Consider the following 22,523-nt stretch of genomic DNA (forward strand, 5'->3'; position numbering starts at 1 on the left):
ATAGATGCTACCTGGCCTGTTAAGTTCCCCGAGCATTGTGTGAGGTCATGGTGTTGTTGTACAGGATGCTGGTGAATCTGCACTTGTAATATTGCGTTTAGTTTTGGTCACCAAGGAAAAATATTACTAAATATGAAAGAGTACAGAAAAGATTTGCAAGGATGTTGACAAGACTTGAGGGTCTGAGTAATAGGGAGAGGTTGGACAGGCCAGGACTTTATTTCTTCGAGTGCAGGAGGCAGGGATGATCTTAAAGTGATGGCAGGGTATAGGAACCATGGTTGACAAGAGATGTGGAACATTTACTCAAAAGGAAGAAGGAAGCTTACTTAAGGTTTAGGAAGCAAGGATCAGACAGGCTGTTAGAGAATTACAAGGTCGCCAGGAAAGAGCTGAAGAATGGACTTAGGAGAGCCAGAAGGGGCATGATAATGCTCTGGCAGGTAAGATTAAGGAAAACCCCAAGGCGTTCTACATGTATGTGAAGAACAGAGGATGGCAAGAGTGAAGGTAGGATTGATCAGAGATAGAGGAGGAAACATGTGCCTGGAGTCAGAGATGATAGGAGAGATCTTTAATGAATACTTTGCTTCAGTATTCACTAATGAGGGGGACCTTGACATTTGTGAAGATAGTGTAGAACAAGCTGATATGCTGGAACATGTTGATATTAAGCAAGTGGATGTGCTAGAACTTTTAAAAAACATTAGTATGGTTAAGTCCTTGGGGCCAGACGGAATATGCGTCAGGTTACTACAGGAAGTGAGGGAAGAGATTACTGCAGTTTTGGGGACAACCTTTGTGTACTCATTGACCACAGGGAATCGTACCAGATGATTGGAAGGTGGCAAATGTTATTCCTTAGTTCGAGAAAGGAAGTTGGGTTCCTGAGAATTATACTGTAGATCAATGAGTCTTACTTCAGTGGTGGGCAAAGTATTGGAGGGGATTCTTAGAGACAGGATTAATGAGCATTTAGACAATCATAGTCTGCTGAGGGATAGTCAACATGACTCTGTGAGGGCAGGTCATGACTCAGGAGCTGGATGTGACAAAGTGCATTGATGAAAGTAGAGCAGTGGTATATGTGGAATTTAGTGAGGTATTTGTTAAGGTTCCCCATGGTAGGCTCATTCAGAAAGCCAGGAGGCATGGGATTCAAGGAAAGTTGGTTGTGTAGATTCAGAATTGGCTTGCCTATAGAAGACAGAGAGTGGTAGTAGATGGAGATTAATCTGCCTGGAGGTCGATGACCAGTGGTGTTCCACAGGGATCTGTTCTGGGACCCAAGCTCTTTGTGATTTTTACAGATGACTTAGATGAGAAGGTGGAAAGGTGGTTTGGTAAATTTGCAGATTACATGAAGGTTGGTGGAGTTGTGGATAGTATTAAGGGTTGTTGTAGGTTATCATGGGACATTGACGGGATGCAGAGCTGGGCTGAGAAAGAACAGATGGAGTTGAACCCAGAAAAAGCATGAAGTGATTCATTTTTGCAAGAACGAATTTGAAGGCAGAATACAATTCAGGATTCTTGGCAGTGTGGGCAATCAGAGAGATCAGGTCCAGAGATCCCTCAAAAGTTACCATGCAAGTTGATAGGGTTGTCAAGTGAATGGTGCATCATTAGTTGGGGGATTTAGTTCGAGAGCTGTGAAGTCATGTTACAGCTCTGTAAAACTTTGTTTAGACCACATTTGGAACATTGTGTTAAGTTTTGGTCACCTCGGTATAGGAATGATGTGAAAGCTTTAGAGAGGGTGCAGAGTTGATTTACCAAGATGCTGCCTGGACTGGAGGGTATGTCTTATGAAGAAATGTTGAGCAAGCTAGGTTTTTTGCCTTTGGAGTGAAGGAGAAGGCAAAGTGACCTCATAAAGTTGTACAAGATGATGGACTAGATAGCCAGGATGGAAATAGGTAGTACAAAGGGGCACAACTTTAAGCTGTTTGGAGGAAAGAACCAGGGGAAGTCAGAGGCAAGTTCTTTACACAGAGAGTGGTGGATGTGTGGAACACCCTGCTGGGGATGGTGGTAGAGACAGACACACAGGGGCATTTAAGAAACTCTTAGATAGGCACATAGATGACAGAAAAATGGAAGGTTATGTAGGAGAGAAGGGTTAGATAGATCTTAGGGTAGGCTAATAGTTTATCATAATATCATGAGCCAAAGGGCCTGTACTGTGCTGTAATAGTCATAGTCATACTTTAGTGATCCCGGGGAAATTGGTTTTTGTTACAGTTGCACCATAAATAATTAAATAGTAATAAAACCATAAATAGTTAAATAGTAATATGTAAATTATGCCAGGAAATAAGTCCAGGACCAGCCTATTGGCTCAGGGTGTCTGACCCTCCAAGGGAGGAGTTGTACAGTTTGATGGCCACAGGCAGGAATGACTTCCTATGACGCTCAGTGTTGTATCTCGGTGGAATGAGTCTTTGGCTGAATGTACTCCTGTGCCCAACCACCACATTATGTAGTGGATGGGAGACATTGTCCAAGATGGCATGCAACTTGGACAGCATCTTTTCAGACACCACCGTCAGAGAGTCCAGTTCCATCCCCACAACATCACTGGCCTAACGAATGAGTTTGTTGATTCTGTTGGTGTCTGCTACCCTCAGCCTGCTGCCCCAGCACACAACAGCAAACATGATCGCACTGGCCACCACAGACTCGTAGAACATCCTCAGCATCATCTGACAGATGTTAAAGGACCTCAGTCTCCTCAGGAAATAGAGACGACTCTGACCCTCCTTGTAGACAGCCTCAGTGTTCTTTGACCAGTCCAATTTATTGTCAATTCGTATCCTCAGGTATTTGTAATCCTCCTCTATATTCTTATATAAGTGTGCAGTATAAAGTCATGTGGTTGCAATTAGTCACTTTCCCCCAAGAGTTAGGCTGAGGGCACATATTTAAGATTAGAGGGAAAGGATTTAAGAGGAAATTGAGGGGCAACTTTTTTTTTTATACAGTATGGAATCAACTTCCAGAGGAAGTGGTTGAGGCTGATACACACCCTCACTTCGGGAAGTCTGATCACCTGGCTGTACTTCTACTCCCCGAGTATAGGCAGAGACTGAAGACTGCAGCACCAGCAGTGAGGACTAAGAAAGTTTGGACAATGGAAGCTCAGGAGTGCCTACAGGACTGCTTTGAATTGGTGGACTGGACTGTATTCAGGAATTCATCTTCAAACCTGGATGAGTATGCTGCAGTTGTTACCGACTTCATTAAAACCTGCGTGGATGAGTGTGTGCTGACAAAGACTTACTGTACGTTCCCAAACCAAAAGCCATGGATGAACCAGGGGGTACGTCGTCTGCTGAAGGCTAGATATGTGGCATTCAAGTCCGGCAACCCGGGCCTGTACCAGAAAACCAGGTATGATTTGCAGAAGGCTATTTCAAGGGCGAAGAGACAATTTAGGACGAGGTTGGAGGCGATATCTGATGTACGACAATTCTGGCAGGGTTTGCAGGACATTGCTTCCTACAAAGCGAAACCCAATAGCATGAATGGCAGCAATGCTTCACTACCAAATGAACGCCTTCTATGCCCACTTTGTTCATCGACTATAGCTCAGCACTTAATACCATCATTCCTACAATCCTGATTGAGAAGTTACAGAACCTGGGCCTCTGTACCTCCCTCAGCTTCCTAACTGGAAGACCACAATCTGTGTGGATTGGTGATAACATACCCTCCTCACTGACGATCAACACTGGTACACAAGGCTGTGTGCTTAGCCCACTGCTCTACTCTCTCTATACCCATATGCCCATGACTGTGTGGCTAGGCATAGCTCAAATACCATCTATAAATTTGCTGATGATACAACCATTGTTGGTAGAATCTCAGATGGTGACGAGAGGGTGTACAGGAGCGAGATATACCAACTAGTGGAGTGGTGCCACAGCAACAACCTGGCACTCAATGTCAGTAAGACGAAAGCTGATTGTGGACTTCAGGAAGGGTAAGACGAAGGAACACATACCAATCTTCATAGAAACCATAGAAACTACAGCACAGAAACAGGCCTTTGGCCCTTCTTGGCTGTGCTGAACCATTTTCTGCCTAGTCCCACTGACCTGCACGCGGACCATATCCCTCCGTACACCTCCCATCCGTGTATCTGTTCAATTTATTCTTAAATGTTAAAAAAGAACCCGCATTTACCACCTCGTCTGGCAGCTCATTCCATACTCCCACCACTCTGTGTGAAGAAGCCCCCCCTAATGTTCCCTTTAAACTTTTCCCCCCTCACCCTTAACCCATGTCCTCTGGTTTTTTTTCTCCCCTAGCCTCAGTGGAAAAAGCCTGCTTGCATTCACTCTATCTATACCCATCATAATTTTATATACCTCTATCAAATCTCCCTTCATTCTTCTACGCTCCAGGGAATAAAGTCCTAACCTATTCAACCTTTCTCTGTAACTGAGTTTCTCAAGTCCTGGCAACATCCTTGTAAACCTTCTCTGCACTCTTTCAACCTTATTTATATCCTTCCTGTAATTTGGTGACCAAAACTGAACACAGTACTCCAGATTCAGCCTCACCAATGCCTTATACAACCTCATCATAACATTCCAGCTCTTATACTCAATACTTTGATTAATAAAGGCCAATATACCAAAAGCTCTCTTTACGACCCTATCTACCTGTGACACCACTTTTAGGGAATTTTGTATCTGTATTCCCAGATCCCTCTGTTCCACTGCACTCCTCAGTGCCTTACCATTAACCCTGTATGTTCTACCTTGGTTTGTCCTTCCAACGTGCAATACTTCACACTTGTCTGTATTAAACTCCATCTGCCATTTTTCAGCCTATTTTTCCAGCTGGTCCAAGTCCCTCTGCAGGCTCTGAAAACCTTCCTCACTGTCTACTACACCTCCAATCTTTGTATCATCAGCAAATTTGCTGATCCTATTTACCACATTATCATCCAGATCATTGATATAGATGACAAATAACAATGGACCCAGCACTGATCCCTGTGGCACACCACTAGTCACAGGCCTCCACTCGGAGAAGCAATTCTCTACTACCACTCTTTGGCTTCTTCCATTGAGCCAATGTCTAATCCAATTTACCACCTCTCCATGTATACCTAGCGACTGAATTTTTCTAACTAACCTCCCACGCAGGACCTTGTCAAAGGCCTTACTGAAGTCCATGTAGATAATATCCACTGCCTTCTCTTCATCCACTTTCCTGGTAACTTCCTCGAAAAACTCCAATAGATTGGTCAAACATGACCTACCACGCACAAAGCCATGTTGACTCTCCCTAATAAGTCCCAGTCTATCCAAATGCTTGTAGATTCTGTCTCTTAGTACTCCCTCCAATAACTTACCTACTACCGACGTTAAACTTACTGGCCTATAATTTCCCAGATTACTTTTCAATCCTTTTTAAACAACGGAACAACATGAGCCACTCTCCAATCCTCCGGCACCTCACCTGTAGACAGCGACATTTTAAATATTTCTGCCAGGGCCCCTGCAATTTCAACACTAGTCTCCTTCAAGGTCCGAGGGAACACCCTGTCAGGTCCTGGGGATTTATCCACTTTAATTTTCCTCAAGACAGCAAGGACCTTCTCCTTTTCGATCTGTACAGTTTCCATGATCTCACTACTTGTTTCCCTTAATTCCATAGACTTCATGCCAGTTTCCTTAGTAAATACAGACGCAAAAAACCTATTTAAGATCTCCCCCATTTCCTTTGGTTCCGCACATAGCCGACCACTCTGATCTTCAAGAGGACCAATTTTATCCCTTACAATCCTTTTGCTCCTAATATACCTGTAAAAGCTCTTTGGATTATCCTTCACTTTGACTGCCAAGGCAACCTCATGTCTTCTTTTAGCCCTCCTGATTTCTTTCTTAAGTATTTTCTTGACTTCTTATACTCCTCAAGCACTTTATTTACTCCCTGCTTCCTATACATGTCATACAACTCCCTCTTCTTCTTTATCAGAGTTGTAATATCCCTTGAGAACCAAGGTTCCTTATTCCTATTCACTTTGCCTTTAATTCTGACAGGAACATACAAATTCTGCACTCTCAAAATTTCTCCTTTGAAGGCTTCCCACCTACCGATCACATCTTTGCCAGAGAACAACCTGTCCCAATCCACGCTCATAGAGGGATCAGAAGTGGAGAGAGTGGACAGTTTCAAGTTCCTGGGAGTCAAGATCTCTGAGGACCTATCCTGGTCCCAACAGTTATAAAGAAGACAAAACAGTGACTGTACTTCATTGGGGGTTTGAAGATAAATACACTCAAAAACTTGCACAGATGTACCGTAGAGAGCATTCTGACAGGCTGCATCACTGTCTGGTATGGGAAGGGGGCTACTGCACAGAACTGAAAGAAGCTGCTGAGGGTTGTAAATTTAGTCGGCTCCATCTTGGGTACTAGCCTACAAAGTACCCAGGACATCTTCAAGGAGCGGTGTCTCATAAAGGCAGCGTCCATTATTGAGGACCACCAGCGCCCAGGGCATGCCCTTTTCTCTTTGTTACCATCAGGCAGGAGAAACGAAGCCTGAAGGCACACACTCAGCGATTCAAGAACAGCTTCCTCCCCTCTGCCATCCAATTCCTAAATGGATATTGAACCCTTGAACACTACATCACTTTTAAAATATATAGTATTTCTGTTTTTGTTCGATTTTTAATCTACTGAATATATGTATACTGTAATTAATTAATTTATTATTTTTGTTTTCCTTTTCTACTATGTACTGCATTGAACTGCTGCTGCTAAGTTAACACATTTCACGACACATGCCGTTGATAATAAACCTGATTCTGATTCTGAGCTTTGGGTCTCACATCACCAGGTTCAGGAATAGTTATGACCCTGCAACCATCAGGCTCCTGAACCAGCGTGGATAACTTCACTCATCACAGATTTGCTTTCAAGGACTCTATAACTTAGGTTTTCAGAATTATTTATGTTTTACTTGCACAATTTATCTTTTTTGCACACTGGTTGTTTGTCTTTGTGTATGAATTTCATAAATACTATTGTATTTCTTTATTTTCCTGTAAATGCCTGCCAGAAAATGGATTATAAGGTAGCTTATGTAAATATACATGTTCTCTGATAATAAATTTACTTTGACTTTTGCCTTGACTTTGCGTCTATCAGAAGGTCAGATGTGTGGATGTTCACTGATCAAAGTACAATGCTCAATCCCATTTACAACTGCTCGGTAAATGAAGGGAGAAAAATGTGGCAGGCTTAGAGAGAGAACAGAAAAGACCGACTAAAATGAATCCTTGAAGTTTTTTAGTTAGGTGAATCTTTGTGGTTAGATGAATAGATCCAGGCCCCACCCCACCGCATTGATTTGGCTGAGCACTGTACTTGGAGATTTAAGCGCCATGCTGAATTGGAAAGGTCAGTTACAGGCCGAATTGAGGTGGCGAGGTCTGGGCACCTGAGCATATCGAGGCGATTGAACCCGATGTTTGGACATTGATTTAAGTGCTGGGCCAGATTGAAAGGGTCAGGGTGTCGGGGCCCGAGGCAAGCGACAGACCGGTTCAGCTCACTGCTCCATGAGGTTTGCTCGGCTCGGCGCTGAACTTCAGTTCAGAACACTATTTGTTTGCGCTTTTTTCCTCTGCATATTGGGTGCTTGATGGTCTTTTTTTAAAAGTATGGGTTCTTTTATTTTTTAAGGGTTCCTTTTCACGGGCATGATTTTTGCACATTGGGTGCACAACGGTCTTTTTTTATATGGGTTCCTTTGGGTTTCCTTGTTTTGCGGCTGCCTGTTAGGAGACGAATCTCAAGGTTGTATAATGTATACATATTTCAATAATGAACATACTTTGAACTTTGACTAGATTATAGAAGCTTCGGGCTATTCCCTACAGAACAGGGAAGGTCACAGGAAGATCTGATAGAGATAGAAGGTCTTGGGGGGTATGGGCAGAGTAGGTAGAAAAACCGTTCCCACTGATAGAGGGGTTAAGAACTAGGGGGCATGGAATGAAGATCATTGACCACTAAAAACAAACAAGTGGAAAATCTTATTTATGCAGAGAGTGGATTGCACGGCCAAGATTAATAGAGGGGCAGATTCAACTGTTGCTTTGAGAGGGGATCCAGAAAGAAAAGAATTGCCCTGCTCTTGGGAGAGGCTGTGAGAGGGGGTTCACTGGATTACTCCAGTATACAGCCAGTACAGACTGAATGGGCAAAACTGACTTAATTCCTGCTGCAACAATTCTTTGTGATTCTGAAAACTGGGAGATCTCAGTTAAGAGCTTCTCAACCTTGCATGCAATCAGAAAAATCCAGTTTCAAGACTTGTTTAAATGACTGGTCTCGTTTTTTTTAAGGAAAGCATTTATTTTCAATTGCTTTAAAAGTATTTTCATACCAACACTTCTTAATAGTAGTAACCCATAATAAGTAGTAACTGTAGTTTTTTCCCCACTAAAACAAATAAGTCTCAAGTAGAAATGATTAAAAGGCCACGTGTAAAAGAGTTGATTAATAAAAGCTGTGTAATACAGAACTGATTCCCAGTGCAGACAGCTTAATACACAGACCGGGCAAGAGATTCATCTCATACTTTGCGTTCATTGGCTGGAGAGTGTGTCTGTCAATCAAACGTTCATTACTGGTGTGAGCTGTAGCAGAGGATGCTGAGACAAAACCCCGCTTCGCCCACTGTTGCTGAGGGTCCCGAAATTCAGCATCAAGCTCTGCCTCTTCAGGTTGCTGAGGACAATGGAATTGTTTGATGCCAAACTCACCCTGGTCCTGGAAAAGAAATTCCAGTTAAAGAGTTATCATTTCTATAGTCTGCAACTTAAGAAATATCATAGGGTGATGCAAGGAAGGCAGTCAGTTTATACCATCTGATGATTGGTTCAATCTTCTGCTCATTACTGTGGCTCTGTAAAGCATTACCTTTTTGGTGTTTATTCAGTTCCACAAAGGTTAGCATTGAATCCATTTATATACCTCCCTTCTAAGCCCTATACATTCTCTCAAAATGCATCAGTTTACAATATTTCAATGGTAGATACTTGCTACTGTTCCCCTTCCTTGTTTACCAGATTCCCGAGTTTTCAGTTTTTACATAATAAAATCCTGCACCATGCACAGAAAACATTTGTGACGCCCTGGGAAAGGTTTCACTGCTAGTGTAATGTTTCTCTGTAGCAGCAGTGTTTGGGTTATGGCTAGAGATAACAGAGGCTTTGGAATGTGCGCTGTCCAATGAGGGGAGTGTTTTCTTTTTTGTGTGCTTGAGAGCATGTGATTCGCGGGCTTTTGTTCGGTGGAAGATGTCAGATCAGAGAGGTCATAGACTGCAAGACGGAGTGGATTTGGAATGGGGTTGGGAGTTGACAACACCCGGGGGGGGGGGGGGATTGATGGAGAACTAGCGGATGGGAAAACCATGAGCTCCAACATGACTGTTTCTTTAAAATGGGCTCTTTTTTCTTTTTGTTTTCTTTACTAACCCTATACAGTCGGCCCTCCTTATCCGCAAGGGATTGGTTCCGGGACCCCTTGCGGATACCAAAAATCGCAGATGCTCAAGTCCCTTACTCAACCTGTCTAAATTCAGTGGACCTTAGGACCCAGTGGAACCCCGGACCTTATTTAACCTGTCTCAGTGAGGTGGACATTAGGACCCAGCAGCGGAGCTCTGAATCCGCAGTGTTTCTGTTCACGAAAATAAACACGATCGCGATTTAAAATAAAGTGGGAATAATAAAGCGATCTGAAAGAGGTGAAATGCCATCGGTCATTGGAAAAGCGTTAGGCTACAGTTGGTCAACTATCAGAACAATTTAAAAGGATAAAGTGAGAAAAGTCCTGCCCTGATTAAAGCTATAATTATTACTAAGCAACGCAGTGTTTTAATTATTGGGTTTTGGGGTTTTGGGTTTTTGATCCTCCACATCAACCCAGCAGGGATGGAGAGCGCTCGGGAGTGGTCTGTCACTAGATCGAACTGGGGAACGATCTGTCACTGGATTGAACTTGGGAATTTCCGTTTCCGAGCCCCGCACTGAAACATATGTTTCTTAAGTGTTTTATATACATAGAAAGGTAAACTATATACTATACACTAAGACAAACGTTTGACTAACTGACACTAAATAATATCGGATGTACCTGTTCCGACTTACTTCCAGCTCTTTTTCGATCCCGATCCACGATAACCTACGCACATCCTCCCATATACTTTAAATCATCTCTAGATTACTTATAATACCTAATACAATGTACATGCTATGTAAAATAGTTGCAATACTGCATTGTTTAGGGAATAATGACAAGAAAAAAAAGTCTGTACATGTTCGAACAACAAGTGCTGCAAGAGCACTTCCGGGTTTTCTCGATTTGCAGTTGGTTGAATTCGCGCATGAGGAACTCGCGGATAAGGAGGGCCGACTGTAGTCAAATTAAGAATTATAAAGCTCAATTGTTTAATTGCATATGGTGTACCGTCTGATATTTCGTGGTACTGATTTGTAACAGGGTAACACATCACGCAGCTTCCACACAAATGAGATTTCACAAGTTTGGTGGGGCCGGAGACTGTCTTCCCCTGGACTAACGCTGCCGGTCAAACATGAGGGTCACACGTTAATATATCAGAAAAGGCCAAGATTATAACACTGACCTGGATGGTGACAGAACAGTATTTTACTTCTTGAGAAAACTATTGTCTGCTCTCTCTGGCTGAATTATGTAACTACCCAGTCAATAACTTATTAACCCAATTACCAATTTTGCTAATAAATCTGTTCAGACACCATCTTGAATCTAAAATAAACATGAGTTGCTCTGCTCTTAATTAAAATAAATACCAATTGCAGTGCAATTCATGTTTATTTTGGTCCTCGCTTCCAAGGACTCATTGTCCATCTTTGCCCCTAACGAGATGAACTGTATTAGTTCGTCCCTTTGTTTTTTTTTTGCTAAATTATGAATTTTGCCTGACCAATTTAATGCTTTATTTTGGTTTATCTTCTGATAATCCAGGCAGGTTCTGCCCTTCTCTCGTCAGATCATCTGTACCAAATCCATTACATTTTTGAAGAAATTCCTGTTTAATATTTTACCTGCTAGTCTTTGACTCCAGGAACTATGGTTCAGAACTCCTTTCGGCTCAAGGTTTCCTCCACACAATGACATTGAACTTGCATTTACATAGCACTTTTCCTAACATCAGGATGTCCTAAACTACTTTCCAGCCAGTGAAGAATTTTGGAAGTGCAGTCACTATGGTAATATTGAAAAGCAGCCACTCTAAACCTAAAGATCCCCCAATTACCATTTCCCAAATGCTCTGCCTCTGACACATCCCACAACATTTCGTACCGGATCTGGATCTTGCACCATTTGGGCAGGAAACACACTGGCCACAAGGGTTCTGTGGCACACTTCAATAATTCCACCCACTCTTCAATCCATACACATCTCTTATTCCATTAGAGTAACTTAATGTCCCCAATTTTATTAAAGACCTTGCATCTTTCTGCAGCTGGATTGCAGCATTTCTCCTCTATCTTCTCCCTCCTACTTGATCGCCTGTGCTGGACTGTATATCTAAAGAATTTTAGCAGCTTGACTTCCTATTTCATTTCATTCTGTGAGTACAAAGACAAACCACCTTGAGTTTTGGACGTACTCACGACTCATACTTGGTGCCTGGTGGCCTGAGATTGGCTGTTAGTGAGTCGGGCAGTAAATCCATAGCCCAGGGGTAATCCAGTCTCCCAGGCAAGATCGCGCTTCACACTAATAGCCACCACTTTAGAGAGCAGCAGGCAACACCAATTTGAGACAATCAAATCCATATCTTTAAATTCTCAGTAATTATTTGGCCAATGTAAACATTTTGATGTGTTCAATTAAGTGTTTCAATGTCTCAAATAAAATGTAATTTTAAACACACATGAAAACTCTTTGGCACCACTGGGATCCCTCCCCCAGCCCTGGATAGTGTTTCCAAGCAGAGTCCCTGACAAGCAGCTTAGAGCTAAATCGATCTCTCCATCTCCGACCCTGGTAAGATCTTTCTGAACCTGACTTGACCCTTCAACCCCAAGCCCAGTGAGAAGTTCTAGGATACTGACCGAGGTGAATCGATGCCACTGTCTCCGGTAATGCTTTTATTCTCCAGCATCTCCAGGTGACTGTGCTCCTCTTGACTTGTCTGTGATAATGCAACATTGTGTGAATGGGGAACAAACTCCACGTCAGGGTCCACGGCCCTCAGCTGGGTTTTTATCCCTCGATGCACTGCCCAGAGCTTGTGGCCATCTGGGTTTCCATCACCTTCACGGGGAGGGTTAGGGAGCGTTTCTGGTTCAGAGTCAGCACCTGCCGCGTCACAGTAATTAAACACACTGCTTGTCAGGCCTCTATGCCCGCCCGGATGCTCTGCTTCCTCCAGGTGGTCATACCCCAGCTGTGACGTTAACCGATGGTTGTGCATTTGTGCATAGGGCTCGTTCTCAGACCAGGGCTTGGATGGTCCGAGGCTTCCATTACTCCCTTCCAGCCAGCCCGTTGGTTGCTGTGTGCAAAACTTAGAGTTTGCAGTTTGCGGTTCGTCCAGCAGGATCCTGGTCAGAGCCCAGTCCTCACTGGACAGCCCGGCTGATGAACCTTCCAGGTCAGGCTGCTGCCAGTCTGTTTGACTAACAAAGCTGAGGGCAAGGGGAGGGCTGGACAGCTGTGTGATTTCGTCATCATCGTCATTGAGGTAAAGTGAACTGCAGGCATCATCTTCATCCAGCTCCCCCTGGTACAGAGTCTCATCGTTATCAGTAAAGGTCTCACTCTGCTCCCCACCAACCTCCGGCACGATGGCTGCCCCGGCGTCCTCCTCTTTGACTTGCCCTTGTGTGCTCGATCGGTGAGGCAGGGCTCTCTCCACACTCCCTGAGCTCCCTGCTGCACGGAGGGCAGAGGCTGTAGGGCTTTCCTGCCAGCTACAAGGGAGAGGGCCATCGAGGTGGTCGTGGTTCACCTCCTGCCGGGCTTGCTCCTGCTCTTGGTGGGTCGATCCTGAATACTGGGCAGGATGGCAGTGTTTCGACTGGTGATTCACCTCGGGCACCGCAGGTATCTTGACCTTCCTCGGGCGATCCTGGGGTCGGCAGTCTGCTCGGAGCCCAGGGCGTGTGTAACCCAGCTGCCTGTGCTCCTTCCCTCCAGTACAACTCTCTGGACGGCCCATCGAGTTCTCCTCTGCTGAAGGGAGACAGCAGCTCCCACTGGGTTTGATGCTCCCCTGAGAACCCTCCCCCAGCGGGTCAGCACCCTTGGCTCCGGTTGGATTGAGACACTGTGACACCTGTGCTGCCCTGCTGTGCCTCTCCATCCTCAGGGTCTTGAGCCGGGGGTTCTGAGAGCCGTGTTGCTTGACTGAGGAGAGGTCTCTGGGAGGCAACCTGGAGAAAGGATTGTCAATTCTTCTCTTGTGGACATGCGCAGTCGGGGTGTCGACCTGTGCTGTTTGCTCCCAGGACTGCTCCCTCTTGCTCCTTCTGGCCTTCAGAGCTTCCTTTGCGCTGGGCCCCCCTGCCAGCCTGGGCAGACCCTCCGCGGAATGGGTCTGAAGCGATCCCCTGCGCTTCAGCCGAGCCGACCTGACCCGCTGCTGATGCTGCTGTGCTCCGGCCGGCACCTTACGCGGGCTGCCCCTCGAGCGATGCCTCCGCTTACGGGCCAACAACTCAGCCGAGCTGCCGCGACATGCCGCGGGGTTCTCCCTCGCCAGCTTCTTCATCAGCAGAGTGTGCCTGATGAGGTTGTCCACTGTGAGCCCGGGGTTGATGCGTTTGATGATTTGGAGCTCGACGTCTCGAGGAATGTCCCCCAGGCTGTTCTCATCGATAACAGGCCACTCCTCTGGAGGGAATTGGGCCGAGAAGGTCCCATACTCTCTCTTAGAACTTTCCTTCTTTGTGTTTCGGCGGAACAGGCCAAGTCCAAACTTTCGGATGGGGTTTCCTTTCTCTTTGGACCTGCTTAGCTCGGCACCCTGGGGACCTGCCGTGGAGGTAGCCCGGTGCTGGACGGAGGGCTTGGGCTCCCTGCAGCTCCCCCTGTCTTGGGCGTCCAGCTTCTGTGCATTGAAGCAGCAGCAGGATTCGCAGAGAGCTACTCCAGGGAGGGCTTTCCCCCTCAGTGTGTCCTCGCAGCTCTCCACACTCACCAGGTAGGTGACAGGAGGCAGCGGGGGCACCTGGTCCCCACTCAGCATCCAGGAGCGGTTCTGCTTCCCCGCGTTCCCAGTAATGAAGTATGTGTGTGAGGTGACGATGAAGTACCCTTCCTCAGTGTGATAAACCTTCCTGTCCCGGATCAGGCTGCCCAGAGCATTATGAAGGATTTCCTGGGAAGGCGATGCTATACCTACAAGGAAAATGAACGTATTCATTTGCTTGGTTCATAGGACAACCGCTGAGAGGAGACGGGAGAGTAGGTAGCTGAGAAGGAGCTGTGAGAACTTGCGGAAAGGGTGAAGAAGTGGGCAGAGGAGGGATCTGGAAAAAAGACTAGAGGAGAGAAAGAAGGCCAGGAGTTCAACAGGGGACATCAGAGCTCTAGCTCTAGGGGTTTCCTAGCGACGTTCATCACTGTAAGTCATAGATCTGTGAATCCCCAACAACCTGGATGGCTTTCACGGTACTCATCAGACAAGTGTCAAAGGGAAGGGAGCACAGCTAGATTTCCTGGAAAGGTGATGCTATCCGTCAGACAATTAACACAGTGTGTGAAGGAGGTCCAAACAGCAGTGAAGGGAGACGAGGCTCCTTGAAATGCATAAGGTTATCCTGCAGAATAATGGTTGGAAAAGAGCGGTAGAAGTCCAGCTTGGAAGGTGAAAGGTTAATCAAAGTGTGTGAAATTTGAGATGTCAGATACTAAGTAGCATGGCTTAAAGTTACCTGGATAGCATTTGACCAAATAATCCATCAAGGCTTCCTGGGTCACTGTAACATGACTCTCGTTCATCTCAGAGATAACGCAGCAAAGAACTTCTGTCAGGGGTACAAACTGTGACTGAGCAATCGGCATCATTGGTATTGGAGATACATCACCTGCAACAAAAGGTTAAAGTTTAAAGTTATTTAAAAAAGACAAGATTCTTCCTCCCCAAACTAAGGCTTATATATGAGTGAGAGCGCGACAGAAAGAGAGAACGTGGGAGGAAATCAGAGCACTCAGAGGGAAACCCACGCATTCAAGGGGAGAACATGCAAACTTCTTACAGACAGCAGCTGGAATTGAACCCAGGTCGCTGACGCTGTAAACTTTACACTGACCCCTACACAGCGCACCACCCCAATTCACAACATAAAAGGAGGCCATTGTAGTTGTGTTGGTTGAACAGGAGCCAGCCAGCTGAATCACACCTTCCAGAACGTGATTCACAGTCCAACGGGTCACATCTACCCCCAACCATATCCAAATTAAGTTTCAATGTGACAAGGCTTCTGCTACCTTTGCCCTTTCAAGGAGTGAGTTCCAGTTTAAATATTTTTTCTTTGTCTCCTTTCTAATACTTCTACCAATTATCTTAAATGCCTGCTGTTTCTTCAATTCTATATCTGAGAGAAATGGGTCCTTCCTATCTGCTATATCTAGCCCCTCATTATTTTACATTTTGTGCCGTGTTGTATGACGTGGGCGATCATAGTCTTTGACCATGATGTTCTTGGCAAATTTTTCCACAGAAGTGGTTTGCCATTGCCTTCTTCTAGGCAATGTCTTTACAAGACAGGTGACCCCAGCCATTATCAAAACTCTTCAGAGAATGTTTGCCTGGCGTCAGTGTTTGTATAACCAGGGCTTGTGATATGCACCGGCTGCTCAAACAACAATCCTCCAACTGCTCCCATAGCTTCACATAACCTTAATCCCTCCCCACTCCACTACAAACTGCTCCACCTTGCCCAGGGGTGATGACTTTTAGGCTAGGAGAGGGAAGGAGCGCCTTACACCTCCGTTGGTAGAGACGTATCTCCACCCCGTCACCCAAGCCCCCTAGTATTTGACATTTTGACTCTGGGAAAACGTTAGCCTTCTGTAATATATTTTATTATTGGCTAATTTAGTTATAATAATATTACTTTATCCATTGTGTGTGAGTTAGTTATACGTACCATGTTTGCACCTTGGTCCAGAGGAATGTTGTTTCATTTAGTGGTACACATGCATATGATTGAATGACAATAAATCTGAACTTGAAGATTCTGGAGAGATTCCAGAAGATTGGAAAACCACAGATGTAATACACTATTCAAGGAAGCAAAGAGATGGAAAGTGGGGGTCTGAACATCTGCCATTGAGAAAAGACTGGATTCCACTATTAAGGTGGAGATAATAGGATACTTATAAAATCATAAAGGAATTAAGAGACATGATATCCGATTAACTTGTTACATTGAGGGAAATAGGGTGAATAAAGGACACTTAATATATATGTGGTATATTTGAATTTCCAGGAAGCAATCAATGAGCTGCCAAAGAAAGATAACTGCACAAATATACGTGGACAGAAGGTTAGGGATAATGGTATGGATAGAGGTTTGGCTACCTCACAGAGAACAGTTAGGATAAATGGCTTCTTTTAACTTTAGTAACGGTGGAGTGCCGTAGGGGCTTCAACTCAATATTACTGACAAAGATGAAGTGAGCACACTTGGTGTAATGAAATTTGCTGACAACACATAGATATGTGACTTGTGAGGGGGACACAAAGAGCCTGTGAAGCAATACAGCAGATAGGCAAGAAGTTAGTGGAAGGAGTACAATGTGGAGAAATGCAAGTTGAACAGAGTAATGTAAAAGCAAAATTAAATGGAATGAGGCTTCAAAATATTCTAGTGTCTGGGGGGCCTAGTGAATGAAACACAAAGGGCTGGCATGCAGATACATCAAGTAAATAAATAGATGTTTTATTTGTCACATGTACACAGAGACATACAGTGAAATGCGTTGTTTGGATCAAGTCAAATCTGCGAGGATTGTGCTAGGCAGCCCGCAAGCGTCGCTGCGTTTCTGGGGCCGACAAAGCATGCCCGCAACTCACCTTTCCTCGCTGTATGTCTGTGGAATGTGGGAGGAAACCGGAGCACCAGGAGGAAACCCATGTGGTCACGGGGAGAAGGTACAAAATCCTTACAGCAGTCAGAATTGAACCCCACTCTTATGGCTGGAGCTGTAATAGCACTGCCCTGCCTGCATACAAGGAAGGCTAATGTAATGCTGACATTTGTTGCAAAGACTACGGACTATAAAAGCAGGAAAGATTTGATGAAAAGTTACGAGGCACCTTGGAGTGCTGTATGCAGGTTTTGGTCTTCATAGCTGAGAATATCCTTTCACTGCAAGTGCAAGAGAGAAAGTTCACCGGTTGGATCCCTGAAATGAAGGGGTTGACGTAAGAAAGTCTTAACGGGTTGGGTCTGCAACTGTGGAGGAAAATTCTATTGAAACATACAAGATTCCGAATGGGACTGATTGGATGAATGCTCGGAGGATCTTAATGAAAATTGCAAGGCATTTTCTAAGTATAGTAAGCTCAATATGGTAATAGGGAAGGAGAAGGGCCTGTTAGGGACTTAACAGGAAGCTGTGTATGGATCAAGAGGATATGAATGAGGCCTTTGATCTGTATTTACCAAGGAGAAAAACATTGTAGTTGCAAATTACATGGGGGGGGGCACGGGGAGGGGAGAAACAGTGATATTCTAGAGGATGCTCTAATTAAGTTCGAGGAAATATTGTTTTCTTGCTTATTATTGGGCTTAAAGGTGACGAGATGCATCCCAAGCTGCAATGGAATGTAAGAGACAAAATTCCTGGGGCACTGATGATTTTTAAAACTTCACTGGTAAATGCGGTATCTTTATTCAGAAGGTTAGCAGGGTAACTACAGAGCAGTAGGGTTCTTATAAGTCATGAGGCTAATATCAGTATTAGGGAAGCTGTTGGACACTATTCTGTGGACAGGATTAATCCATACTTAGAAAGGCAGGGACTTACCATGGAAAGTCAGCAGAGGTTTGTTGGTGGGAGAGCCTGTCCGATTAATTTGAGTTTATTTAAAGTAATAAAATATATCAATGAGGACAGTACAATTCACATAGTCCGCATGGACTTCCATAGGTTCATAATAAGATCTCACATGAAAGGCCGGTCCCAAATGATTTAAGAATCTGGCGTAGCACTTGAATCAGAAAGACATGGTAGGCTATGAAGCAAGAGCTAGTAAAAGGGATTAGTGTAAATGAGTACTTGATGGTTTGATAATGCCGCAGATGCTTCCTGTAGTGGTGGTCGTGGAGGATTATCAAGAACAAGGGCTTTTTCATTTAATGGAGATAAGGTGGAATTTCTTGCCTTGGAGAGTTGAATACTCTGCCTTGGGAAACTGCAGAGGTGAAGTCATTGAATATGTTCAGAGTGGAGACTGTTGAATATTTGGACTACAAATGATGGACAGGGGTGAGCAGACAGGGCAGAAATGTGCTGATGAAGTCCAGATGGGATCAGCATGTTGCAGAAAAACTCTGAGGGAATGTCTGATCCACTGTTGTTTTTTGTCTTGTATTGTAGTCACTTAAAACATTTGCAAAGACTCTGCTTTCACCAGAGTTCCAAAGACTTACAACATTCTGATGAAAAAATAGCACCTGCCCTAAATGTTTTAAATAGCAAGTCTTGCTGAACCACCAACTCACTGCCTGATTTTGGCCCATCATCTTCACCTCACTGATTTAAAACAGTGACAACTAATGGTGCAGTGCTAAGACCAGAAGCCATATCCAAAGTAGGGGACTCATTGTAAACACAACAGCAAAGCTACCTAGTTTAACCTCCACAGAGGATATGGGCAGTTCTGAACAGAATCAGAGCTGGACATGGGTGAGGTGGCTACTTTAATGCACAATGGTTAAAATCAAGCATTTTTAAATTATGAGGAACACACACAAAACACTGGTGGAACTCAGCAGATCAGGGTCTCGGCCCAAAATGTCGACTGTTAATTCTTTTCTATAGATACTGCCTGATCTGCTGAGTTCCTCCAGCATTTTGTGTTGCCCTGGGTTTCCAGCAGCCGCAGAAACTCTTGTGTTTATGAATTGTGATCCCATTTTAAAGCAGTAAAGGAGCACCCAATAAAAGTGATTTCTTACATAGATTAGCATGTTTTAAGTGCTAAAGAGTGAATGTTGCTTTTATGCAACACACACAAAGTGCTGAAGGAACTCAGCAGGTCAGGCAGCATCTAGGAGAAGAGTACAGCTGATGTTTCGGGCCGAGACCCTTCAGTAGGACTGGAAGGGAAAATTTAAGCTTCTTCAGGGTAGGCATCCCTGGAAGAGACTTTGCAGAGTAGTAATCCAATCACAACCAAAAGAAAATCTGCAGATGCTGGAAATCCGAGCAACACACACAGGATGCTGGAGGAACTCAGCAGGCAGGCAGCATCTAGGAAAAGAGTACGGTCGACTTTTCAAGACCCTTTGACAGACTTTGTGTGTGTGTGTTGCTTGGATTGCCAGCATCTGCAGATGTTCTCGTTTGTTAATGTTGTTTTTATTTGGTGTTAATGGTTTAAAGTACTCAGTTATGATTTAATAAACTAAAACTCATATTGCAAAAACAGCAAATTTGAAAATGCCACACACCATCTTCAAGCAAGGATCCACTGTCTCTACATGAACCATTTATTACACAGAATGTCTCCGTCAAAATACGTGAAATCTGAGAACATGTTGCCTGATTCCTCCATTCAAGGCTGTAGTGTGGGAAAGGCTGATTTCTAGACTGGTACCTGTTCAGGTATTGTTTGGAATCAATAGTCACCTGCTTTTGAAATGTTGGCTTATAAACAGAATGAGCTCAGAATCTGTGTTTGAAAAGCAAGGAGAGGTTGGACTCAATAAACAACTCTGAAAGATTTTCCTGAACCACATTCCAAGCCTATTGTTCCTGTTGTTTTTCTTTTGCCTTTGCCAATGAAGCCTTGGGTTTTCTGAAGACATTAATTGAAAATGTAATTGACAGAACATGTAAGTATTTAAAATCTACATAGAACTCTACAGTACAGTACAGACCCTTCGGTCCATGATGTTGTGCTGACCTTAGAACCCACTCTAAGATCAATCTAACCCTTTCCTCCTACTTAGCTCTCCATCTTCCATATGTCTATATACGAGTTTCTTAGTTGTCCCTAATGTATCAGAATCAGGTTGAATATCACTGACATATGTCGTGAAAGGTGTGTGTGTATCTATCTATATTTAAATAAGAGTTTTGCAGGAGCACATTGAGAGCACCCTGACAAGTTGCATCTCCAGCTGGTCTGGAAGCAGTCGAGCATCGGACAAAAGACAGTGAGAACAGCAGAGACGATCATAGGGGTCTCCCTACCATCCCCTGGGGACATTTATCAGGAGCGCTCTATATGCAGGGCCCTGAGTATTATTAAGGATCCCTCCCATCCATCCAGCATCCTCTTTGACTTTCAACCAGCAGGCAGGAGACTACGAAGCATAAAAACAAGAACGGTCAGGATGAGAAACGGTTTCTTCCCCCAAGCCATCAGGCTTCAGAACTCCCTGCTGCATCGTATTTGAAGTGTCATTGGTTAATCCATTCCGTACCTTACAATATTTAATATTAATGTACTTTAGTTTGTTATTTATGTGTGATTCATCTGTAGGGTTTATCCTTATCTTCATAAGTTCTCGTATGTTGTGTGTGTTATGTGTACTACTGGTTCAGAGTAAAGTTGTTTCATTTCCATATACATTATATGATTATATACATTTTACATATATGTAAAATTAAATTACAATGAACTTGACAATGGCAGAGTCATCTTCACACCTTGAAATAGGCTGATAAATGGTGTGCTTGAACACAATCCATACCCCACACTCCAACACAGTACACTGATGTACAGCATCAAACATTAATAGAAACTCTGCATGGGCATATCCGCCTGCTCTCAAAAGCTTGAACTGATTTCAGCAGAGTAGGGAAAAGGGGCCAATAGAATCAGACCCCAGTGAAAACTAACATCCTGTGCAGAGGGGAGATCAGTAACACATCAGGAACTCGAACTGATTTCAGCACCCTGGGGAAAAGGGCCAATGCAATCGGACCCCAGTGAAAGCTAGCATCCTGTGCAGAGGGGAGATCAGTAACACATCAGGAACTCCAACTGATTTCAGCACACTAGGGAAAAGGGGCCAATGGAAATGCACCCCAGTGACTGCGAGCATTCTATACGATGAGAGAGAGAGTCACTGGAACTGTACTCTGTAAAAGTCTTAGTAGAGAGAACGGAGAGGTAATTTGCAACTTACCCCAAATGAAAGTCAGCATTTCCAGGAAAGGAGGGGTTCTCCCTCAAACTATAACAGGTGGCAATGTATGGTGAGGGGTGGGGTTGTCTGGAAGAAGATCCATTGAACGTTTCTTGCAGAAACGTGGCTCCAGGACAACTTCCCATGCACAATCAGTCTACAGCCCACGACACTCAGGGACTTGGTCTATACTTTTTTTTTGTGTGACAGTGTGTTTTCCTGCTATCCTAACTATCTGAGCGTGCACTATGTGTGACTGTTGGTACTTTGTTTTGCACCTTGATGCTGAAGGAACACTGTTTCATTTAACTGTATTTGTGTGTAAGGTTAAATGACAACTAAACTTGAAGCTGAACTCATCGTCCTCAGGACAGCCAAGTCGAATCAGTAGCCTATACTCAAGTCAGCACCTGCAGGCAGAGGGGTCCATACATTAGTAATTCATTCAGAATCAGAATCCAGCAACTTCAGGACCAGGCAAAGAGCTGAAGATGGCCATTGAGAGTCAGCACCTCAGGAGACGAGCAAGTACCATGGAACGGCAACCTAGTGAGTTAGGAACCACCATAAAGGGGAGAGGTGTTGGTGGAACCGTACTTCAGACTGAATCAGAATCTTTGTGTGGAGGGCGAGGGGTCCATAGAATTGTACCCCTGGAGTTAACAGATTCAGGAGAGGTGACAGGTTGTATCTCAGTGACAGCCGTACCTTTAGATGGGAGGTGTGAATGTACTGAACCCTGTCAGAGTCATCACTTTCATAGAGAAGTACTAATGGAACTGTGTCCCAGTGAGACAGGTATTAAGACCATGATATAGGAGCAGAATTAGACCATTTGGCCTATCAAGTCTGCTCTGCCATCTCATCAGGGCTGATCCAATTTTCCTCTCAGCCCCAGTCCCTTCATGCCCTGATCAATCAAGAATTTATCAACCTCTGCCTTAAACATACATAAAGACACAGCCTCCACAGCTGCTTGTGGCAAAGAATTCCATAGATTTACCACTGTCTGGCTAAAGAAATTCCTTCTCATCTCCATTCTCAAAGGACTCAATTCTATTCTGAGGTTGTGTCCTCTGAGCAAACTCCCACCATAGGAAACACCTTCTCCACATCT

General features: G+C 44.3%; 1 protein-coding gene across 5 annotated transcripts in view; it reads right to left on the minus strand.

The window, feature by feature from the left end:
* Window positions 1-8,401: 8,401 nt before the first annotated feature.
* Window positions 8,402-22,523, minus strand: part of stox1 (storkhead box 1) — a 38,982-nt gene continuing 24,860 nt past the window's right edge. For all 5 annotated transcript variants that reach the window (XM_063071503.1, XM_063071501.1, XM_063071500.1 and 2 more), the window contains 3 exons: window positions 14,969-15,121; window positions 12,143-14,432; window positions 8,402-8,801 (listed from right to left, as the gene is read on the minus strand). In XM_063071503.1, coding sequence (XP_062927573.1) covers window positions 8,645-8,801; window positions 12,143-14,432; window positions 14,969-15,101 — 2,580 coding nt within the window. In that variant the 5' untranslated portion in view covers window positions 15,102-15,121 and the 3' untranslated portion in view covers window positions 8,402-8,644. The remainder of the gene's footprint in view (window positions 8,802-12,142; window positions 14,433-14,968; window positions 15,122-22,523) is intronic.

The sequence above is a fragment of the Mobula hypostoma genome, chromosome 19, assembly GCF_963921235.1.
Source record: "Mobula hypostoma chromosome 19, sMobHyp1.1, whole genome shotgun sequence".
Lineage (NCBI taxonomy): Eukaryota > Metazoa > Chordata > Chondrichthyes > Myliobatiformes > Myliobatidae > Mobula > Mobula hypostoma.